The 25,116-nt window shown below is 42.8% G+C and overlaps 1 protein-coding gene across 4 annotated transcripts in view; it reads left to right on the top strand.

The window, feature by feature from the left end:
• The window catches only part of SHOC2 (SHOC2 leucine rich repeat scaffold protein), a 96,439-nt gene extending 83,608 nt beyond the window's left edge, over nucleotides 1-12,831 (top strand). For 2 of the 4 annotated variants that reach the window (XM_074959358.1, XM_074959357.1), the window contains 3 exons: nucleotides 4,079-4,216; nucleotides 10,424-10,541; nucleotides 12,580-12,831. In XM_074959358.1, coding sequence (XP_074815459.1) covers nucleotides 4,079-4,216; nucleotides 10,424-10,541; nucleotides 12,580-12,788 — 465 coding nt within the window. In that variant the 3' untranslated portion in view covers nucleotides 12,789-12,831. Of the gene's footprint in view, nucleotides 1-4,078; nucleotides 4,217-10,423; nucleotides 10,542-11,000; nucleotides 11,213-11,705; nucleotides 11,730-12,579 lie in introns of those variants that run through there. The other 2 variants (XM_074959360.1, XM_074959359.1) reach the window with 2 other exon arrangements.
• Nucleotides 12,832-25,116: the final 12,285 nt, after the last annotated feature.

Below are 25,116 nucleotides of genomic sequence, written 5' to 3'. Positions count from 1 at the left end.
TAAGGGCATATTTATGTTATAAAATTAGGTAATTTTACAACTAGGTAAAAACACTAGGGAATTAAACAGAACTGCTTATGCAATGTTTATGCAAAAATGAAAGTTCGTACAGCAATTTTAATTCAGCCACATTGCACATTGGTAATTGTGGATTGGGGTCACAGGGGAGTCACGCTGAGATTGCTCAATTAGGGCAAACTGCGAAGAATGGGGCAGACAATCACCAAAACTGGTGGTTATTCTAATACTTAGATTCACCAAGCCAGCAACAAAACAGCTTCCACAATACCTTACTGGTTACCCAGAAGCCAAAAACACAGTTCCCTTAAAGCAACCCAGCCTTGGACTTCCTCCTAGAGATCCAAGTCAAATATGAAGAGGATTACTGAAAATCTTGTTCATCATATAAAAATTGGACACATTACCCTCCAGGTCACTGAATATTTCTGATCTTACCGAAATACATGCTTACAGCCAATTCTTATTAATTAATCTAAAATTTATTTAAAAAGAAGAGAGTATTGGTTGAAAGATCATTCTAAAAACTCTGTTCAGTCTGTATGTATATCAGTTTCATAGTAGATATGGTGAACTTCAGAGTTGAAAAGAGTTCTTTCAGAATTAATCCATAGTTTTAGTCCAGTGTCCAATATCAGGGTGATCCAGATGGGACTGGAGATCTCAGTCTTGGGACTCAAACTTCCCCCGATGAAGCTTAAGCACATCTGAGATGAAAGGATCAGGTCCTAAAAGCCCTTTGTATGATTCCCGGGCAGCCTCTTGACAGCATGCAGTCCTTGGGTGAACAGTAGGCAATTATCCTAGCTTTGAAGTAGACCACCTATTTCCTAAGCATCACTGATAATTAGCTACATGGATTAACATAAGGCAACTGCCTATCTCCCGTTATTTACAGGTAGTTTGCTACATACTTCAAAGAGAGATTGACAGTGATATCACTACATTCACAGTTCATTTAAATGTTAATTCAGAGATCAAAAGAAAATGTTAACAGAATTCAGCAATAGACAGGAACTGTTCGGTTACATGGTTAACACCTAAGGATATAAGAAAGAACACTTACAGTTAGCATTACCTCTAATTCTCTAAACAGACAGGTTTGCATTTCTAATTCTAGTCTATCTAACGTGAAATGGCCCTAATTACCATTTACATATCCTTTAATATGTCTCTAAAGGTTGAATCTGGATCAGTTAACCTACTAGTTGTGTAACCCTTTCTGACCCTGTGTCACAGTAATATTTTCTGATCTGTTTTTCTTTTAGATTCGTAGTTTAATACGTTACTATTCATATTGTTTAGTATGTACCTTAAAATACACAGGATATGCAACCAGACCACATTATTATTGACTAACCTTAACTTTGGAATTTCCTGACTTTAACTGTGCAATCCTAACCTGATTAAGTTTATCAGACCTGAAGAAGAGCTCTGTGTAAGCATGAAAGCTTTCTCTCTCACGGACAGAAGTTGGTCCGATAAAAGACATTACCTCCCTCACCTTGTCTCTCTAATATCCAGGACCGACACAGCTCCAACAATACTGCAGACAACCCTAATGATGCATTGGTGTAGAATTTTGCATTAACTGTTAAACTACTCACTTTTGTGTTTGTGTTAATATCGTAAAACAATAACATGGTAGGATTGGAAAGGAGAAATACCAAGCAATTCTAGCACAGTGCTGGGATCAATTCCCAGACCCTATTGGGTTTAGCTGAGAGATCTTAACTATCCAAAGCCAGCCGGACACCCCTCCAGAGCTGTCTGGCCTTGATGATGTCACTAAGGGTAAGTCTTCACTGCAGCAAGGAGCGAGCCTCCCAGTCTAGTTAGACAGACTTGTGCTAGCTGGTCTTGAGCTAGCACGTTAAAAGTAGCAGTGTGGAAGTTGTGGCTTGGGTGTCAGCTTGGGCTCTTGAGCCTGCCCAATCCTCCAGGTCTGAGCTTGGGCAACTTGCCTGAGTCTCCACGGGAGCTGCAACATCCACACTGCTCTTTTTAATGTGCACTAGCTGGAGCCCCATTAGCACAAATCTGTCAGTCTGTCTACCTGGGCTGGGAGGTTTGCTGCCAGCTGCAATGTAGAAATAGCCTTTAGAGCAGGGGTGGGCAAACCTTTGGGCCCGAGGGCCACATCAGGGTATAAAAATTGTATGGCGAGCCATGAATGCTCATGAAATTGGGGTTAGGGTGTGGGAGGGGGGTGAGGGCTCTGGCTGAGTGTGTGGGCTCTGGGGTGGGACTGAGGATGAGTGGTTTGGGGTGTAGGAGGGTGCTCCGGACTGGGACTGGGTTTCGGTGGGCAGGAGGGGGATCAGGGCTGGGGCACAGGGAGGGTATGGGGGGGAATGAGGGCTCCGGCTGGGGGTGCAGGCTCTGGGATGGGGTGAGGGGGGATGAGGGGGCTGAGGTGTAGCAGGGTGCTCCGGGCTGGGACCGAGGGCTTTGAAGGGCGGGAGGGGGATCAGGGCTGGGGCAGATGGTTGGGGTGCGGGAGTGGGGGTGTGTGGTTCAGGGGTGCAGGCTCTGAGCGGCGCTTACCTCAAGGAACTCTGGAAGCAGCAGCATGTCCCTTCTCTGGCTCCCATTGGCCGTGCTTCCTGGCCAATGGGAGCTGCGTGGGAGGCACTTGGGGGCAGGGGCAGTGTGCGGAGGAGCTGGAGGGGGCACATGCCTCTGCTTCTGGGAGCCGCGTGGCGCAGCCCCTTACCCTGCTCCCCTACTGGAGCGCCAGAATGGGACAAGCTCCAGACCCCACTCCCCAGTGGGAGCTCAAGGGTCGGATTAAAACAGCTGGGGGGCCGGATGCAGCCCGCGGGCCATAGTTTGCCCACCCCTGCTTTTAGAGCATGGATTATCAGGATCTAAGCACCTGCAGCTCTGTTGATTTAACAGGGATTTGTGGGTGCTCAGCACCACTAAAAATGCAGCCCTTCACTTCTGTGCCTAACTACCTACCTCACTGAGGAGTTATGAGTTGCCTGTAAGCAACCTTAAGCTGCTCTGGAGAAAGGTGCTATATTACTGCAAACTATTCTTGAATGAATTACGTGGCTTCGTAGATGAGCATAAGAACATAACATAAGAACATAAGCATGGGACTTTACAGCATAGAAAAGACAAATTTTCTACCTGAAGGAGTTTACAATCTGAGGTCTTGTCTAGATGGAGACACTCAAGAAAATTAATCCAAAATAATTTTTAAAGTGGATTAGTTAAAGTTGAGAAAATGCTGTGTGGACACTCTTATTCAGAATTAAAGTGGGCTTAATTTGATGTACTTTGGAAGTGAATTAATCTAAATTGAGTTGATGACACTTGAATTCTCAATAAGAATGCTCACACAGGGATTTAATGCAGTTTGACTAATCCTCTTTACACTCAGACCTTCAGTTAATTTTCCTGCATGTCCCCCGGTAAGCAAGTCCTAATTTAAAATGAGAGCAAACAGTAACTGAGAGCACCAGAGGAATTAAAAAAGGGGACTGATGAGGGAGGTCGTTATCGGAGACCAATGCATGTGTGTAGAGTGGCCAAGTATTTTGTTATATTAGTCCCTTCCCAAAACCAGCTTCTTGAAGGTGGCATAAAAAGTAAGAGGAGGTGGGGAGGTTTGTTGAGCATAAGGGATAGCACTGAGGCGGGCATGTGAAAGAATATAAATGAAAGGGGAATTATGTAGTAGTCTGTTTTTCTTGATTCATTTGGTTAAAATGGGCGCTTAGCTCTTTGTTTCTCCACTGTTCATTTTAAAAATATGTACATTTTTTAAATAGTCCTGTTAATCTGAAATCTATTGTTCTGAATTTAAACTTCACTTCCGTTAAACTCCATTTTGTAACCTGTTAACTTTGATTACTGATTTAAGTTTAACTTTGTCCTTTAGTTCAGTTTCACAGGAGTTTTACAAAACTTGTTAAACAGTGTGTTAATTTTGCATTCTATTGAATGCTACTTAAGCAATACTTAACACTTAATTCTGAAGTCTAAAGGGATTCGCTTTTAGTTGGCACTTGCTGCATTACTTAAAATTTTCCCTGTTTTTTTTCTTCAGGTTCTTATCTTGTCAAATAATCTTCTGAAGAAACTTCCCCATGGCATTGGAAACCTACGGAAAATAAGAGAGTTGGATCTAGAGGAGAACAAATTGGAATCCTTGCCAAATGAAATTGCTTACCTTAAGGATCTGCAGGTGAAACAATAATGAGAGGAGATAAACATACTAAGCCTTTTACTTACAACAGGCTAATTGGTACCTTTCTCACTTAAATTGATGGTATCTAGCTCTTTAAGGAAAGTTAACGGAAGGAGTTTACTGTTAGCGAAGAGTATAGAGAATCAGGACTCTTGAGTTTTATTCCTGGTTCTGCCATTGAGTCTCTGGTTGACCTTGGGAAAACAACATTTAATTCTTCAAGTGCTGGTCCTTATGTGTTTTCCACATGTGGGTATACATGTGTGCCGTGGCCGAGTCCAGCAGTTTTTCCAAGCAGTGTCCATTGACCCACATGTGCGTAGTATCTCCCTTCGTGCTCCTGACTGAGAGTTTAAGGGGTGTTGCGGGTCGATGCCACGTGGCCTGAGTTGAAATCCTGCCTTTCACTCTAAGTCTCTAAAAGAGTGTGTGTATATCTTCTCTTTCCCCCCACCCCAAGTCGGGGGGAAACTCTCTTTATCCCAGGGACTATGCCCAGGGTCCTGGACTTCAAGAACTGCGTTTCTTGTCCTTGCTCCTTTTCCATCCTCAACACGGATCAGTGGTGTCTCTGTTGTCTGGGTGAGGCCCTTATCTCGGTGAAGTGCAGCATCTGTAAGTCCTTCCCACCCCAGAACCAGAGAGGCTCAAGAACTCAGGCTGAGGAAGCATCTGATGGAAGAGGCCTTGATCTGAGCTTGGCCTGGGAGACCCCCCTGTATATCAGCTTCAGCTGGCCAGCAATACAGTTCTGAGCATGAACAATGGAGCGGAGCCACTGGCACTGAAGCCCAACGACACAGGGCTGCCCGTGACAGTAAGAAACACTCTCATGGACATAACGGCATATCCACACAGTGGACTGCCTACAAGAAGCATATTTGCTCCACAAGCCATGCCAGGTCGGGTGAGATGTCATGTACAGATCCCACAGAACTGTCACTTGGGGCCCCTCGGCTGGAGGGTAAGGCGAAGAAGAGGGATCCGATAGGGACAAAGATAGGCCAATTGCGTCCACGAGCGCCAGTCCGGATGTACCATTGGTACTGCTTCAGCAATATGGAGACTGGCCAGCTCCGGCAGTGAAACCAGGTCCCTCCGGTGTCTTGATGGGAACCCTGTGGACTTCAGGCCATATGGACGCTTTTCTGACACTGGATGAGGTCTTCCTCCACTATCTGCAGTCTCTACTTCTGTCGGGTCTGACGGTTCTCAGGGAGGTTCCTACCCTGGAGCATGAACCTCTGCTACTGCCACAGGAGAGACCCCTTCCCTTTCCATCATACAGGGGCCTCCCAGTACCAACAATACCACTGTTTCCGATGGCACTGTCCTCAGACTCAGAGGAGCCAGTCCCACTGATATCTCCGACACAGTGCAGCCCAGACAGCTGCAGCAGCCCTATCCTCCTGGCTATGACCCCCCTTCGCCAGGGATGCCTGATATCATTTCCTGTGGGCCCACTGTGACTAATAGATCCCTCCTTCTGTCCATACTGGGCACCCTTATAGCAGACACTGGCACCGTTGCAGGAGTCCTGCCACTCGTCGCCCTCTCGTCAGCTGCTTCTGTCGATGTATGAGGAGGAAGACACTGAGCCAGTACCACCAGTTCCGACCGGAGCCGCCTCATCAATGGATGACTTGTTCATCCCTTTTGCCACCCTCTCTGCCAGATGACCATTGGCAATATCAAGATCTTCTCCAAAGGGTGCCTACTGACTTGTAAATCCCATTGGAGGAGGTCCAGGACCCCCAGCACCATCTCCTGGACATCTTATAGCCCCAGGGGCCATCCAGGGTGGCCCTTTTCATAAACGAGGCCATACTACAACTGGCCAGAATGGTTTGGCACATAGCTGCATAGTGTGCCCCCATCCGGAAGCAAGCTTGCCAAGGGGGCTGATTTCCTTTTTACACACCCTTCCCCTAATTCACTAGTGGTGCAAGTGGCTGTGGAAGGGGCTCAGCAGCACCATCAGAAATCCACCCTGCCAGAGAAAGGGTCAAAGAGGCTGGATCTCCTGGGCAGTAAGGTCTTGTCCTCAGCAGGCCTTCAGTTTCATATAGCCAATTACCAGGCATCATTGGCTAAATACAACTTTAATACCTACGCCAGGCTGGCGGAGTTCAAAGACAAGGCCCCTGGGGAAGATCAGGCCCAGTTGCACTCCTTGATGAAGGAGGGGAGGCTGGTGGCAAAGGTGGCTTTCCAGGTCATGGTGTCCTTGGCTACAGGGTTGGTCATGCATAGAAACTTTTGGCTCCAATCATCGGGCTTCCCAAGGGAGGTCCAAAATACTATTCAGGACCTCCCTTTCGCTGAGGCCAATCTTTTCAGTGAAAAGGCAGACGAGACTTTGCATTCCCTGAATGACTCGAGATCCACCCTCAGGTCTCTGATATCTATGCTTCAGCCCCCACAAGAATACATCAGAAACAGCCCTTCAGACCATGGCCACCTTCCTATCTCTCTTACTACCATCATCCACCTGAACCCCCTTGCAAGTGACCTGAGATCCCAGAGAGGCTGTTTCCCGGCTCCAACACTACCACGTCATCCATGTACTCCCAACTGCAAGCCAAAGGCCACTTTTGATATCCGGATCAAGACCTGCATACCTGTGCATACCACCACTGATTATGCCTACTTCACCACCCATCATCTTTGGAGGCTGCCTTACCTCCTTCACCCACATTTGGAGTGAGGTCACCATGGACAGTTGAGTTCTGGAGATTATCCATCATGGATACTCCAAGATTTCCTTTCCTTTTCTCCGCACAAACCTCCTACCTGACCACCCCTGGGGGACCTCTCCCACCAATTGATTAATCAACAAGAGACAGACTTCGTACTCCACCGGCGAGTGATAGCGAGCATCCTGCCTCAATAGCGAGAAAGAGGGTTCTGCTCCCCATATTTTCTCATCCCCGTGGAAGGTGGAGATCCATTCTGGACTTTCGACAGCTCAATATTTTCATCAGGAAGCTGAAATTCACAATGATTACATTGGCATTGGTAATCATCTTCCTCCAGGAAGGGGTGGGGGGTGGGGTAGTTCACACCTCTTGACATGAAGGATGCATATTTCCTTGTGGACATTCACCCATCACATAGGAAATTCCTACAATTCAGGATTACACAGCAACAATACCAGTTGCACATCCTCTCTTTGGTCTTGCGATAGCATCACGGGGCTTTGTGAAAGAAAGCGTTCACGGTAGTAGTAGCCTAGATGCAATGCCAGGGAAATACGGTGTTCCCATACCTGCACAGCTAGCTTCTGGTGGGACATTCCCGACAAGAAGTTGTCTTCACGATAGATTCCCTTCAATGTCTCCTTGCCTCCTTAGGTGTCTGCATAAACGAAGACAGGTCCATTTTGTCACCTACACAGACAATAAATTTAATAGGAGCAAGGCTGGACTCTGTCTCAGTGTGAGCTTTCCTTCCAGTGGACAGATTTTACACGATGAGCAGCCTGATCACGCATGTCACCCACAAACCCCGCATTATGCTGTGTTGGTGCCTCTCCTTCATGGGCCACATGGCTGCATGCAAGTATGTGACACCTTTTGCCCAGCTCCACTCTACCTACAGGCTGACCAAGGACCACATTAACTACAGAGCTACTGTTCCCTCAGGAGTTCTTGCCTCTCTTGCTTGGTAGTCCAACCCGACGCAGACCGTGGTGGGAACCCCCTGCAGCCCTCCAATACTGAGGAGCCACCATTGTGATGGATGCCTCCCTTACAGGATGGGGCGCTCACCTGGCCTACCATGGGCCCAGAGTACATGGACACCATGGGAAGCCAGGTGGCCTAAAAACCTGCTGGAACTGAGAGCAGTCCGCATAGCCTGCAAGGCCTTCTTTCCCATCATATGCTCCCTCCACGTGCAAATTCTATTGGACAATATCACCATGGTTTTATATATATATATATATATTAAAAAAAAACAAACAAACAGGAAGGAGTGTGATCTTGTCTCCTCTGCCTGGAGGCAGTCAGACTGTGGATCTGGTATGTCAGAAATCAGGTTTCCTTACAGGCCGCGTATCTCCCATTCACTCAGAACTCTGTAGTGGACAGACTAAGCAGAAGTGTCTATGTAGACCATGACTGGGAAATACACAACACAGTTTTGACCAACATCTTTGCACAGTTGGGTACTCTCCTATGGGACCTCTTTACATCCCAGATTAACAGAAAGTTTCTCATGTTCTGCTCCGGGAGGGCCATCGGCAGCAACTCAGAGTGACACTCTCCTGCTCCCTTGGGTGACCTCCAATACATTTTTTCCCCCTATTCCCCTTGTACCACAAGTTCCTCAGAAGATTCACTGAGACACAGCCACCATCATCCTTCTAGCACCCAGTTGGCCCAGACAGTTCTGATTCACGGATCTCCTAAGGCTGTCCATACACCCACCCATCAGGATCTGCCCATCTGCAGAACAGACTCAGGCGCCACAACCCAAGCTCACTCCACCTCATGGCTCAGTGTTTGGATGGGCGTCAGACATGGAACGCTCATGCTCTGCCTCGGTCCAGGAGATCCTTAACCAAAGCAGGAAAGAATCAACCAGAATGTGCTACTGGGCTAAATGGCGCCACTTTGCTGATTGGGCATGCTGCTGTCACCATTCCCTCGTCACGGTGGGCATTCAGATTATCCTCAAGTATCTCCTCGCCCTGAAAACATCAGGTTTTAGTCCTTAGCTTGCTGCGTGCGTACCTAGCAGTGATTATCGCTTTCTTTCCCCCAGTAGAGTGATGCTATATCTTCGCACAACTGACAACAGTGCAGTTTATGAAGGGCTTAATCAGAACCTTCTCACCGGTCATCAAACCCACGCCCCTGTGGGACCTTAACCTTGTCCTGTCAGCTCTCGCAGGGCTGTCCTTCGAACCTATGGCAACCTGTGCCCTGACCCACCTCCCCATGGAAGTGGCATTCTTGATAGCCATCACTTCGGCCAGAAGGGTCAGTGAGCTAGTGGCCATGATGGCAGACCCTCCCTACACAGTATTCCAGGAGGAAGGTCTCCCTCCAGCTACACCCCAAATTCCTCCCCAAGACTGTGTCCAAATTGCATATCAGCCAATCAACTCACTTACCTATATTTTTCCAAAACCTCATGCCTCTCCTGAGGACAAGAAACTATACTCCCTTGATGTCAGATGTACCCAGGCATACTACCTGCAAAGAACCAAGCCGTTAGAAAGTTTTCAAGACTCTGTCACCATAGTAGAAAGATTAAGGGGCAAGCCATATCCTCACAGAGGATTTCTAAGGAGGGGGATGCATGCTAAAATGCTATAAGATAGCAAAACTTCCCCCTCTCAGGAGTGTTACAGCTCACTCCACATGACCGCAAGCAGCCTCCACAGCATTATCTGGCATCCCATTTACAAAGCTGTGACTTGGCAATCTGTCCACACATTTACGGCACACTATGCCCTGACTCGAGACAGCCATGGATGTGGCAGTAGGAAGGACCGTCTTACAAACAGCTCTGCTGCCAGCCTCCTTGCACCCAACTCCACGCTGATTGCTGCTTGCAAGTCACCCACGTGTGGAATACACATAGGGAGCTGCACAAGAAAGAAAGGTTACTTACTGTAACTGGAGGTCTTCAAGATGTGTGGTTCCTATCTATATTCCACTACCCGCCCTCCTTCCCCTCTGCTTTGGACTTGGTTACATTGCGGTAACAGGAGGAAATGGGGTGGCATTGACCCGCACCACCCTTTAAACCCTGGGTCAGGAGCACGAGGGGCGATACTGTGCATGTACAGATGAACAGACACTGCTTGGAAAAACTTCCAGACTCAGGTGCATGTGTGCCTATGTGTGGAATACAGATAGGGACCACACATCTCAAAGAACCTCCCGTTACACTTAGTAACTTCTCTTCTCTGCCCCAGTTTGACCAGGTATAAAATGAATAAAATAATGACTTCACAGAATTGTCCTGAGGTTTCAGTAAAGCTTATGAAGTGCCTTCATATCCTTGGATAAAAGTGCGTGTTGTTTATTAAGTTTAATAATAGTTAACAGAGAATTTGAATGCCATAGAGAACTAGAGATTTCCCTCCTTATGCTGGAGATACAATCTGTCAATTCAATAACTACATTTTCTGATGTTACTCGGCTGTTTGAAGGCACTGTTAGTAATTTTAAGAACTTATTTCTCCACCAGAAATTGGTCTTGACTAATAATCAGTTGACCACCCTTCCAAGAGGAATTGGTCACCTCATCAATCTGACACATCTTGGGCTAGGAGAGAATCTTCTCACACACCTTCCTGAAGAAATTGGTAAGGTGCTATTTCTGATAAATATAAATATACAGGATGGTTAAGCAATAACCTCCAAATACCTCTGGGAGACACACAATGATAGACATTTATTGTGTTCATAAACAAAGACCACAAAATTCAAGGAGAAACTTTTATTGTGAGGAGGTATGCACCCCTACTTGAAATTTCTGCCAGCACTATAATATTACATGCTTTCTCTATTTTCATGAGAGAAATGACTTAGCTTTTTCTGATTAATTACCCTGTGTGTGAAGAACTTGTAGCAGGAAACTGACTTGGATTAAGTAGTTTCCTTCTCTATCAAGCTCTTCACACACTGTGCTAAAGATAAATTTATACGATTGTGTAGTGCCAGTCAGTGTTCGACAACTTTCCTTTCCAACCATTTCCCTGTAAAGACTCATTAGGAAAGGAATCAGACTAATCCTATGACTTTTCTTTCTGGCCACGCTGCAGAAGTAAAATTTTATGTGAGGGAAGGGGCTGCAGAGGGAATCTAGGAGAGGCACTTTTCTTCTACAAATCTTTCCATTTGCATATCATCACACTGCTGCTCGCCTTGCTGAGACAAGAGAAGAGGAGAAGGAAATACAGGGAAAGGAGAGGAAAGAGAATAAAAGAGACCTAAACACCATGAAAACGAGTGAGAAATACAGCGCCACATGGCTAGAGAAGAGGGAAACAGAGATACTTCAGCAGTGTCAGCAGCTCCAGTGAAACACCATCACAGCCAGTGCAAATCTTGCACATGTGTTGGAGTGAGAAGGGCCAAATCTCAGCTAAACCTGGCCCTATGCATTCTAGATCATAAATTAGTTGAGCTCAGGTGCCTTATACTCTAATCTATAGAGTTAAAATAAATTACTATGTTTAAAACACTCTAGTGAGTGGTAGAGACTGGTTATTAAAGTTTTCAAATTTGATTGTCTCATGTAGAATTATCAGATAGCGCTCAGAGTTCTGCTCAACTCTGCCCTTTCTGCTTTGCAGTCTCTCACCCTGGCTCCCCAATCTTCCTCAGATTCTACATGTGGTTCCCCTGCTTGTACTCTGAACCTTTCGCACGCTCTCCCAGTCCACCAGTGGTCCTGAAACCTTTCCTTCCCCAACATGCTCTTTAACCCTCTAACACGCCTGTCACCCTCTCTGCTTCTCCTCTAGGTCTTTGATGTTTCACCAAGAGGTGAGTGTTGTAAGGCAGCAGGAGTATTCAGTAGAGATTTACATATTCTCATTACTGACTCTGCGACTGTGAACTGTTACATGATAGAAAAAATTCTGCTAATTGTAACTACAGTAATACAAATAATGGTAAAACAATTCTAACAATACCTACTTCCAGTTAGCATTGAAACTCTTATTGGTATTTTGCGGTATGTGTCCAAGTACATCATTTTCCACATGCCACTCACTCCCTTAAAGAATTACTCTGTGTAAACCTGTCTTTGCTCAGTTAATGCTCCTGCCAGTGTCCCCAATGCAACATCACTGGGAAGCTTTGACAAACAAATGGTGCAATACTATCCTGCCATGAACAAGTGTTGTATTTTTTTTTTTTACCATTTTTATTAATCTAAAGTGGAGCTGGCCCTCAGAACAGGAGCAGTGCTTATAGTATTAGTATAGGTGATCTGTAGGGACTGCAATGAAAGGATCTATATACAGGGATGTACAGTTATCTAGTTTGGATTTTGGCCTCCAAGATAGGTAAGCATGGGCAAGAAAGAGAATGTTACTCTGCTCTCTAGCACATCATATTGGTTGATTTGTGTAGAAATCACACTTTGAATGGAAACCTTTCAGTGACCATCACTACAGAGAATTGAGCTGAATGTGGCTCTTACTTAGACACCTGTGGGCAAGGAGGTTGCTATGCTTGAAAATAGAAGTGGACATGGGTTGTTTCCATGGTAGAGAATTTCCAACTGAATTTCCCTTGTGAGTTTAAAAGCTTCTACTTATATGTTATAAGCTTACCATGTGAAACAAAAGGGATATTTTACTTTTATATTTATGAATGTTTTATTTTAACCAGGTACACTGGAGAATCTGGAAGAACTGTATTTGAATGACAATCCCAATCTGCACAGCCTTCCCTTTGAGCTGGCGCTCTGCAGCAAACTGTCAATAATGAGTATTGAGAACTGCCCACTCAGCCACCTTCCACCTCAGATCGTTGCTGGGGGACCCTCCTTCATCATTCAGTTCCTAAAAATGCAGGGACCATATCGTGCCATGGTCTGATGTAAATTGGATTGTCCCATACACTGTACAAAATACAAACTGCATTAATGTTGTCATTATATATAATATAATATACATATAATATTATATTATATATAAAAATATATAAATAATATAAAAAGGCAAATTTAAGACTGCATTATGTGTTTCTGCTAATAGAGGAATCATAGCCATTTAGATTTTTTTTATTCTGTAAAAATGCTTGTCTAAGTTTTCTTTGCTGAATTTGGTGGATGTATGTCTGAGTAATCTGGAAATGCCAGTTCACTTTAAGCAATTGCCAACAAATTCAAAAGTTGTTAAATTTAAGGGAAAAGAGTAGTTTTTACTTAGATCTACTTTCAGTTTGCAAAAAATGCGCAATCTTTTATGGTGAACTTTTCTTTTCTGTTTTCCTCCCTCTCCTATGTGTCAAAACCTGGTAGGGTCACACATCCTGAAGTTGGTGGGATTTTCTTTAATTTATTTTGAGATTTGAAACAAGCGGTGTTTTTATATTGTTTACAGTCAGAGTAAATCACTGGATTTTGTTTTGTTTTGATTTGCTCTGTTTTAATCAATCTAGAATTTATATGCTTCTGTTGAAGAATTTTTATCAGCTGGTTTGTATACTAAAAATATTTACTCATCAAAACAACTGGTAGGTGGAAAAGATGCAGTCAAAAAAGCTTGAATTCTTGTAAGTCTTGCTTCCCTGAGTTATCAGTTGTGGGCATAACATATCTGAACTGAGCCTTTTGTGGTTGGTCTTTTCTAGCACAAGTAACCTTTTCAGATTGGTCTCAGTGAAGAGCAGTTTTTGTTTTGTGAAGTTACAGATTCATAAGGTCTAACAGTACAGTTGAATGGCAAGGAAATAATATATATTATCTTTTTTTGTTATAATGTTGGGTCATAAACGACAACAGGCAATTTTAAGGATTCCTCATAGTCCTTGTACAATAAATGAATGTCTTACTTTTAAACACTGCAATATATGTAAGTTTTAAGGTTGGTTAACAACGTACTATGGTTTTATATCTTGACTTGCCTTGTACCTCCTTCCATTATGGAACTTCTGTGTCCAAGCACAATAGCTCCACACTGTGCTGTTTTGCTGCTGAACTAAATGCACTTTTCCCCACAGCTGGGGCACTTGCTTCAAAATATTCAGTTCAGTACCACATCTGTTTTTTTTTAACCTCATCCTGTCAATTTCAGTATTAAAGAACGTTCTGTTAAAAAGAGGCACCTTTTCATTTGTGCACAGATGTTGATCGCTCAGTAGAAATACTGTGCGTGGTTCACATGCGATTTTATTTGAATTTGCTTGACTGCTTAGAAAGCTAAAGATGCTGCAGTGAAATAGATACTATCACTCCACTTGCAAGATCAGTTTAAGATGATCTTTTCTTTAAGAAGATGGAAACTCTAAAGGCAGTTACATTTCAGATGTTGACTAAACTGTCCAATTTATATTCATTATAATGGAATTGCTGCTGGACTATTGTGACTTAGAGATGACTATCTTCTGAATGAAATTAAATCAAATGATGTCAGAAAAAATCTATTTCCCGTGCAGAAGTTTGGGGAGTATAATTTTTGGCTTTTAGACATGCTTAATTTTATGTATTGCCTTTGGTCTGGTTTTTCCAGCATTAACAGTAACTTCGCATTCTGTTTTGTCTGATGTTTTTTTATTAACGAGGAACAGCTTTTAAATGGAAGGCAGGTGGAGATATAAAACCGTAGAGGGCTCAAACGTGCTGTAAAACTATTGTAGATGTCACTGGATTTTACCAAGTAATGTCCGTTCCCCTCCCTTGTTTTTTACATCTACTGTAGCTTTTCAGTTTAGATTTTAGATTATAAAAGAAACTAGTTTATTACAGCTCTGCCTGGAGTTAATCTTTCTCAGCAGTAATATGTTAAAATATGAAGATGCTGAAATGTGTAGCTTTGAAGACTGTAATCTAACTTCTGAATTTACTGCTGAAACCTACTTCTTGCTCCCTCAGTTCACTTGGGAAAACAGTTTCTGATTAATATGATTCCTTAAAACAAAGGTGGCTGCCCCTGTGTCTTAAGCATATCAGTTGTGTTCCCCGTTTGCACCCCTAATCTCCCATTTTTGATGAGACAATTTGCCCTTTAATTTATAAGATAACTTGTGTCTCGATCTGTTACAATAGAGCAAGATTTTAGGTGTGTAATACAGTAGGAAACTAGCCCAAGAGGAGTCATTTTAGGTGCTTCTTAAAAGTTTCAAGTAATAGTGCATCTAATAGCAGGCTGCCTCCTCCTGAAGCGTTTCCATTGCCACTGCTAGACAGTCAGGTATAGATGCTGTTGGGCTGCATTTATGGAATTAAGATTGTTTAGTATGTAAATATTTTGATCTGTTTTATTCATCTTGTTAAGGTACATGGTTAATGACTGTACAATTGGAGCTGACCCCCTCTTCCAAAAACTTGGTTGGATGAGAAGTTGGCTTACCAAAAATACTTTTTACACTCTTAAAAAAAATTTAAAAAAAAAAAAACCCGTCTCCATTACACTTGTAGGAATAAAGTAATGAATTAAAACATAGCTATGTTAAAAACGGGATATTTTTCAGTGTATCCTTCTGCTAAAATAGTAGCTTCAATGCCAAATACTCCTGAGTCCTGTTTGGGAGTTTAATTTTGTACTTTTGAAGTAAATACTTCTTGCAATGTCTAGAGGGAGTGTGAGTAAAACAGCGTGAGATATTAAGTTCTGGTGCAAAGAATTAACTCAAAGAATTCAAGAAGTTTCCTTATAAAATGAGTTATTTAATTTTGGTGTTAAATGGGTGAGTATCATTGCTTGGAATAAGCTTTAATGTATAAATGTTATTAGTCCCTCAGCTATTTATCTGACACCTTGATCATTTAAAACAATTCTATAACCTGACATAACTTTTTTTAATTTTCCAGGATGTTGCATTGTGCATCTGTTAACTAAGTACAGTTTTTAGGTTGTCTTTAATGCCAAATGCCATTGAGTGGGGTTTGTATATATGTTTAAGAATTTTGGATCATGCTGATTAAATTAAAAATGAGAAGAAAGAACTCAGTCCTGAAAAATATATGGTATTGAAGCATGAGCAAGATGGAGTAATAAGGTTCTAAGGGGTACTTTTTAAGACTAGGATGGTCAAAGGGGTGAGCCAGATTTCTGTTAAAACTTTTGTCCCTTGTGATACTGTTCTGGGTAGTGCTATCTCTGAAATAAATAAGAGATTATAAAAAGTGTGCCAATCTTTAGAAATCTGGGAGCAAATCAAATCATGACCTCTATTGCCTGCCTGTGGAAGTATCAGCACTTGTATTTATAGGACACTCATGAACTATGCCTTTACTAACAAAAGCAAAATACCATGCTACAGAGTATAGTATTATGGTACTCTGATAAGTATAGAACTGATTATAAGGGTTGTCTTTTTAAAAACGTTGATTAAATGTAAAGGAAGAATAACTGGCAATATGACTTTTAGTTTTGAAACAAGTTATATTGTGTTTAAAGTGACTAAATAGAAATTTGGCTGCTAATTCTTGGCTTTGAAAATGCTTGGTTTTCATAAACACTATAATAATAATGTTCCCTCTCTGGCTGCCTCACATTTAATTTCCTAAACAAAAACATCTAGCTGAACACAACCTGTGCAGTTTGGTCATATGGTTGCATACCTGGCCTTTTTTTAACTTGCCCGATGCTATTGGAAACTCTTAAATTCATGTTACTTTATTTTAAAACAACTTAGTGTTGTAGAATATTTGATGCTTCAGTGCCTCTTTTGGTTTTAGGATTTTTGTGCAGTTTTGTTAACGTTGTGTAAGAAATCATGTGTTCAAACTTCTTGAAAGAACAATAAAGTTTGTTCACTTAAGTGGTTTTAAAAAACAGGACGTAGAAACATTGTCCAGCTGGTTAGCACTTGAACCCATTGCAGCACCTGAAAAACAAAAACTTCAAGTACCAACTTTAATCCTGGACGTGTGCAGAATACCTTTTTTAATGGAAAAACTTTTATCAGATGTTTCTTTCTTTCCTTGTTTCTCTCTTAAGGATCAATACAAAATCATAACATATCAAGGGAGGACGTGTCTTTTGTATTAGTAAGGAATCTGAATGCAGCAGAGTATTTTTGTATAGTCAATATTGCACCTCAATTGTATCTTTAATCGGCATGCCAGAACTTGCTTTTAATTAGACGTACAGTTGGCAGTAATTTGCACAACACACAAACTTAAAAGGCACAGTTAGGACAATTACAAACAAATGATAGTATCTACAAACAGTATCTAACGGTTTTTGTTTTTATTCTCGTGATCAGAAGATTTATGTTTATTATTCTGATGTTTCGGTCTTAAACAGGTCTGCACAGGATTTTTGCTGTGGAAAAATACCAGATCACATTAATTTGTGATCAGAAGCTAAACAAAAGTGTAAACAGTCTACAAAAAATGTACTTTTAATCTGAATTATTGTAATGTTGATTGTTATGTCTATAATATAAAAGATTGCCTTGCTTTTTTATAAATGTCATTCTGTATCAATGCATTCATTATAAATAGTATATTTGTAAATGAGCTGCCACTGAGTCTTTTGAAAGTTTTCTAGTGTTAAAATCTAACTTAACCTGGATGTAAATCATACTTTCGCAGTGTCACAAATGATTGAGAACTGCATTTTCATTATATACCTCTTCACTCTTTTGAAGATGTTTTTCCAAGTAAAATATGAAGTTTAATGTATACCGATTTCAGGAAACTTATACTTCAAAAATTGCATGACAGTAACTGCTCTAAACATAAAAATGTAAATTGCACACCTTTATAAAGCAAATGTTGGTAAAACTTTCATGTTATTATATTATTATATAGTAAGACGCAAAGAAAACAATATAGGATCATTCTGTTTAGAAGGAAAAAGAAACCGTGACTATAGATTTTAGTGCAAAATGAGTTCCAAATAACCACATACATGAAAATAGATGTGAAACTATAGTTCTTAAGAGACAAGAAATCACCTGGATTTAATATTTGGTTTAATAAAAGAAAACATTTTCAAAGTGATATTATGTAGCTTTGAAAGTTATCTTGCAAGTATGTGTAGCTCATATGATAAATCTTCAGTGTTTCAAGTAGTAAATATTTACATCATGTTCTGCAAACCAAAAAGAGAGTGCTTAATACTTGTTTGAAATGAGAACATCTTAAGAGTTCAACTTCGATGCATTCCCCGCCGCTCCCCTCCAACCCCCCACCCCCTATCAAAATGCTTATCATAGTTGAGTATCTTTAAAATAGTGAGCCAGATTCTCAACTAGCATACAGGCATCACTGCCACTTATCACTATAGTATTTGAGCCCTGCTGCACTGAAGTCAATGGCGCTATGCCAATTTACACCAGCTGAGCACCTGGCCAGAGTGTCTGATAATTATAGTATGACATCTTTGACTTGTATGTCAATCTGCATACTATGAGTGATCTAGCAACCTGAGCAGAGAACTAGGAGCCAGGGACTCCTGTGTTCTAAATCCCAGCTCTGATCCTCTTTCCCATGGTCGCCTTTGGCATGTCACTTCACCTCTTAGTGTGTCAATTTCCCCATCTGTAAAATAGGGATAATACAGGTATTTCATGAAAATTAATTAGTTAAAGCTCTGAAGATAAATGCCAAGTATTCTATTAGTGGAAAATGATCCCATTACAAAATGATCAATTTGGGGTTAAATCTGTTCTATAGAAACTACTGCAGCAGTTGCTATGCTTTATTGAATTAGCCATAATTGCAAGAATCACACTATCTCCTGCAGTTAATTTTGAGACAAATAGAAATTGCCCTCATTTTAAACGACTTCAACTTATTAAAATAGTTTATTGATTAAAACACAGTGAGAGGAAATATCTATACTAGTCGTAGAAGCACTTTTTCATGCTATTGGAGAGTCCGTGGTGCTGGAAGATATGGCTTTAACATTGCTTGACAGGAGAGCTATTAATATTTTAATGGGCCTTTCTTAAGCTTTTAATGTTCAGAATTTTCTGAAACCATTTATAAATCTCCATTGTTGCTGTGTTTTTTCTTCAGTTGCTCTTCCTTTCCTTTTCTGTGGTGGTGATTTGTCACAGGGCATCCCTTAGTTTTACGTTTTCCTTATTTACTGGATCCCTCTCAGAAAAATTCTGTATTTGACATGCCCACTTGAAAACAACCACCACCGAAATTAGTAACGGACTGCTGATAATTGGCATCAGCTAGACTATCCTCAGTAACCACTGAGACTTAACGGAACTCAGAAACAACATCCCCAACCAATTGTGATCTGCTGCTTCTTCCGATTAGTTTTTGGGTAAAGTGAACTGATGAGCATTGGACCAGGTCCTGAATTTCAAGAAACTGCCTTTGGTGGTGTGAAAAATGAATAAAGTTCCAGTTTCTGGCATCCTCCATCATAAACACTATATCATTGGCCAACAAGTCTGAAGTCTGGATCTCTTAAATTAGTTTCTTTTGGTGATCTCAAATGCTAGGAAGGAATGTGGGGTGAGAGGATTATCTAGGACTCTGGACTCATACAGGGTTCATTACCCAATCGGGGCCTTAAGTGCCCCAGAGCTAGATATTTAAATGTATTTAGGCACCTAAAAATGTCAATAGGTGCCTAATGGGATTTTGAAAAAAATTGTCTTGTACAAGACAAGGCATGTTGGTGCATAGACAATAAAATAAAAGGGTCAACAGATTGGAAAATTGCACACCAACACCCGAGAGAGAGCTTGGTGAGCATGAGAAATACACCACTGCTACTCTTTGGAACACATCAAGTAGGAAAGAGCAGAACCACTGAATAGTAGTCTCTTCCACTGCACCATAGTCGGGCAGGACGTGATCACCAGTATCAAAGATTGCAGATCTAGAAATAAAACCATGGACAGCTGACCACTGTCTGTCACCAGGAAAAAAAAAACAGTCTAACCATAGCTAGACTTATATACATGGGTCAAGCAAATCAGATGGCACCAAAGCTAATTTACCAGTCATCTTAGTCAACTTCTGCAGGAAGAGAAAATCTTGAGAGCAGGAGGTAATTAGATTGGCAGTGTGATGGTTTGGAGTAAGGGTATAACAATAGTTTGTGAGACCAGCCCGCGTCCTGCACCGTGATGTTAATTATCCTCCTAAGCGCCTCTTCTGCTCACCAGGCAGGCTGCCGTGAAGCCAGGGTCTGTTGTGATAAATGGGCCTACAAATGTACCTTAATTGTGAGCTCAACTGTGAAAAATGGGTGAAAGTTCATAAAATGTCACAATAACCTATAACAAAAAATGTTGAGGGGAAAAGATGCAAAAAAGTGACAGATTGAATAAGCGCAAACAAAAAGACTAATGATATAATTCAAGGTCACCTCCACCAGCTCCAGTTAAATTCTCACCATCACCTGAGATCTGACACTTTGTCCTCACCTACTTTGTGTGTCCTTTTTCTCTCCCCCTCCGCCCCCATTTCTTCTCCTTTTCTATCCTCCTTTTGTCTTTGGTTCAATTAGTCTGGCCCAGTTTGCCAAGACTGTATAATTTGCAACACTGCTGTGACTAGAAAGAGGCAGCTAAAAGCAATACTCTCCCGAAGCAGCCTGATGCTGGTACAAGTTTGGCAGGTGTCAGAGTGGCTGATAACCCTGAGTGCTGTGTCTTTGTTTTTTCAGCAGTGAGGTTGCAAGTGAGCATCAACACCAGAGCTAGAAAATGCAGTTTCTGTCTTTGCTTTCACCTTTTGTGTGTATTTGGCTTGTTTTGTCTTCTAGGAAATGGAATCAGACTTTAACAACCACAGCAACGCTGACAACACCAGCCCATCTCACCCAACTTCTTTTTTTCGCAAAAGAACAGCTATTCCCATCGTTAATAGCATCCAAGAGATGGTAAGGGGAGGGTTCCGTCTGAAAACCCTCTCCAGGGAAAGGGAACACGGGGTGATGTTAAAATGAAAGCCTTTCATAATACTTTACATTTCAAATGCTTTAACCCTTCCCCCCCTTTTTTCCTCTGCCTTTAATAAAACACTAAAGATGTTTAAGGCTGCATTTGCCCTGGTACTAAACAGTCTGAGGTCTTTGTATGCCAAACCCATAACCTTCTTTAAACCTGTTTATTCAACAATTTCAGGGTCATGTTAATGCCTTTGACTCTTGGGGCCCATGTAAGCCATCAAAATGGATATAAGAGCTCCCCTAGAAGCTGTAGCTCTCAAGTGCTGAGACTTCTTGGCTCCTTGTCAGCCTGGGCTTCCTGCCTGCGGAGCTGTAGGGCAGCCCTCCAAGTGGACTGCCTTGGAGATGAGACCCCATGGTTTTCTGAGTCTGTGGCTCTGGGGTAGCCTGCCAGGTGGGCTGAGGCTCTGTTCCCTTTCATGGAGAATTCTGAAATGCTGGGGTTTCATTCCAAATTGGAATGGAACCAAACATCAACATATCAAAATCTTCCACAAAATGGAATTACCTGCTCTGCACAGCTCTAGTCGAAAGCTCTTTCCATATGGCTTCTCGTCCTGTTCTTTGCCTCCATTTTCTCCTGCTTCAGATCACAATTCTTCAAGGCCTGTTTTCCCATCCCTTTCCTCTCCATGCAGTGATAATTAGATGGACTGGGAGAGAGAACCAAAAATATGGAACCAACAATCTGTGTCCTGACTATCCCCGTGTCCTATCCCTCTCCTACTTTTTGCCTCTTTAAATTCTAGACTCCTTGGATTTTCTCCAGTTATATCAGTGGAGGAGGGAAATGTGAGGTGAGGAACGAGATCTGTGTGTTGGAATGGATGGAGAGGTGACAGAGGTGGAGGTACAAGGACCCTGGAATCAATGGAGGGAATTATGGGACTGAGAGCTATAGAGTAATCATGGATATTGATGAGTTGGAAGTCAGTGCAAGGCTGAATGAAAGACATGGCAATGAGCAATATTAAAGACAGCAGAGGGAGGGAACTGGAAAGTTTTGAGCAGAGCGAGAACAAGGCTTGATGAGTGCAGGTCAAGGCCTTGAGTAAAAAGATGGTTCAGAACTGGAGATTGAATAAGGAAGTTAAGGAAACCCAGTGAAAATGGGATGAGCCATCAACATGGAAGCCAAAATTAGTGTGCCTGAGGGTAGGGGCTAAATGAGAGAGAAGGTGTGAGCAGAGCAGTCAAGAACCAGGAGGATGGGAGAGAGCAGATGCAATGGGAGGTAGTGGGGGTGGGGCAGGAGTTTGACGTGGACTTTGGAGAGGTGCGGAGGCAAGGAACGTGAAGGAGAAGGGGAAATGAGATGAGGGAGAAGGAAAGAGGGGATAAAGCGGGAAATTGGGGAGGACAGTGAGAGCATAGGGCAGCTGGAGTGCAAGCTACTGAAAATAAGGCCTGTTGAAGATGGAGAGGCATGAGGCAGACAGTACCTGGTCCCCACATGCCCTTTGTTTCCCAGGAGAGGGTGGAGCTCTGTCTTCGAGGCAGCTCTGCTGCCACTATGTCAATATAATAGACTTGGATTTCTCCAAGGCATTTGAGTTAGCCCCATACAACGTTCTGATTACAAACTTGCACTGTGGGGCACTGACAGGTCAGGATTAAAAAGTGGCTCACTGATCTCAAAATGTAGTATTAATGGGGAGATACCAATGAGTGGGGCTGTTTCTAGAGGGCTCTCCCAGGGGTCTGTTTTTGAATTCTATATAATATTTTTATCAGCGGTCTAGATGACACTATAAAATCTTTGCTGGTAATGCTTGCCGATGACACACAGATGGGTGGGCTAGTAAACAATGAGGAGGGCAGGGTTACTGCCACTGAGTGATCTGAACATCCTGGTTAACTGGAAGGACTTTGGGCTGATCATGGATAATTGCATCAACAGGAGCGCTCAGTAGGATGCTGTGGCAGAAAGGGCGAATGTGATTCTTGGCTGTATAAACAGAGGAATATACTATCAAGTAGAAGTAGGGAAGCAATCTTTCTGTTAACAACATTGGTAAGACTGCTACTAGAATACGGTGGCCAGTTCTGGTGTCCACACTTCAAGAAGGATTTGGAATGCTGGAGATAGTTGAAAGCAGGGCCACAAAATATTATCCCGGAGCTGGAAAACAAGGCTCATGATGTGCTCAATTTATCGAGAGGTGTTTTGATTGCCGTGTCTAGATTTTACACGCAGAAAAGAGCTCTGATCGTGGGGGGCTTTTCAGTATTTTTGACAAAGGCATCACAAGATCCAATGGCTGGAAGTTCAACTTCGAAATAAGACCGTTTCCTAGCTGTGAGGCTAATTGACCATTAAACAGTTCATTAGGGGAGGTGGAGGACTCATCCTTGTGTGGAGTCTTGAAAACAATGTTAGATATCTTTCTAAAGAATATGGCTTAATCCAGCTTCTGGGAGAAATTCTATGGCCTGTGTTTGAGGGTTTTGGCTGGATGATTGGTGTGGTTCCTTCTGGCCTTGGAATCTGTAAATCTATGAACCCCTCCTTTTCATTCCCTTTCTTCACGGGCCATGGGGAGAACAAGATTGCTTGCCTTACCCTCAATAGGCTCATAACTCTTGCAGTTCTGAGTTAAGACACTGACTATAAGCAAATCTCATGCTTCAGGCCTTCAGGCAGTCATCTGCAGGAGTCAGGAAGGAATTCCCCCCCCCCCCCCGATGCACAATTGGCAAGATATATTCTGATGTGGGTTTTGTTTTGTTTTTTCCTTTCTCTGAAGAATCAGAGATTGGCCATACGTGGAGACAGGACACTAGTCCGGTGCTTTGAGATGGTACAGAGAATTCTTTTTCTAGACATCTGGCTGGTGTACCTTGGCTCACATGCTCAGGGTCAAACTGGTCACTAGATTTGGTGTTAGGAATGAATTTTTCCCCTGGTGAGACTGCCAGGGACCTTGGGTTTGTTTGTTTTTTTGCCTTCCTATAGAATGTGGATCGCCTGCCGGGATCATCTGGACGTATCTGACCTACACAATTCCTTGACACTTCAGGGGCCTCAGACTGTGGTAGCACCTCAGTCTCTTTTGTTCTCTGCCTGTGGCAAATAACAATTTACTCTCCTGAGGACTCAGCGGCTTTAGTTTAATATGGAGTCAATACAGGGGTATCTGGATGAAATGTAATGGCCTGTGAAATATAGAAGATCAGACTAGATGATCTAATCATACCTTACAGCCATTATGAAAGCTATGAAATCCAGCTGGAGGTAAGTGGAGGCAGGCAGGATGCAGGGCCTGGTCCTCTTTGTTCTTTGAGCTGTTAATCAGTGTTTCCAGTAGTCAGGACATACCTAACAAAATGCGATATAGATGCAAGCATTTTATACCCATTTAACATCTATTCCGAAGCCACTATGCTTTTTAAATGCACTGTAGTAAATAACAGCTAAGAAGGGTCAGACATTTTATGAGTTTTCCCATGGCTTCCTGTTAATCACATGCCATAGTCTCGCCTATTCTCTAGAGCCAGCAGTCCTAACAATCAGCCTGGTGTCCACCCGCCTACTCTTGAGCAGAACAGTTGAGAAACTAGCTCTGAGTCTCCTGCACCACACCTATGGGATGGGTGGCAGTGATGGGTATCATGACAAAAACCTTGCTGGATAGATGCACAGAAGATTTGCTTCTTATTTCATACCTTTGCTGTTAATTCATTGGATACTTAATTATCATTAATTATCATACCTTTAAAATAGGTGTGCACCCATGCTGATCTGGACTTTCAGGGATGTCACAGACATTTAGCTAAACAGGAGGGGTTGGATTATCAGGGGGCTTTCTGAATAAGTGATTCAGTGTGAGGTAGACAACTAAGGGCATGTCTACACTACAATCTTAAGTCCACCTAGTAATTACTGAGGTGGCTGATGTCCACACTTCTATTGATGGTGCACATCCTCACCAGGAGTGCTTCCAGTGAATGAAGAGGGGCAGTGTGTGTGGGGGGGGGTTGGGGGGCTGAGAGCCCTCAGGGTCTCTCAGCTCCACACATTCCCCCCTGGGAACCCAGCTGACCCCTGGGCTTCTCCGACAAGGAGATCTGCACCTGGAGTTTAGTCGACTGCCAGTGGGGACCCTGGGGGGTAGCCCAAGCCAGGAGCCTGGATGGCAATCCAGTTTGGAGCAGAGACCCAGCAGCAGCCCAGCTGAAGAGCCAGGCTTTCTTGTCAGTTTCACTGCAACCACAGCTGGTGTAAGGAGGGCAGTGTCTGCATTGACACTGCGTCGCCTCAACTACGCCGACATAAGCCCCACGCCTCCTGTGGAGGTGGAGTTCTTATGTTGGTGTAGTGGGGCAC

Source organism: Natator depressus, chromosome 7 (genome assembly GCF_965152275.1).
Source record: "Natator depressus isolate rNatDep1 chromosome 7, rNatDep2.hap1, whole genome shotgun sequence".
Classification (NCBI taxonomy): domain Eukaryota; kingdom Metazoa; phylum Chordata; order Testudines; family Cheloniidae; genus Natator; species Natator depressus.
Note: the sequence above shows the minus strand (reverse complement) of the source record. Positions and strands in the feature narration are given on the sequence as shown.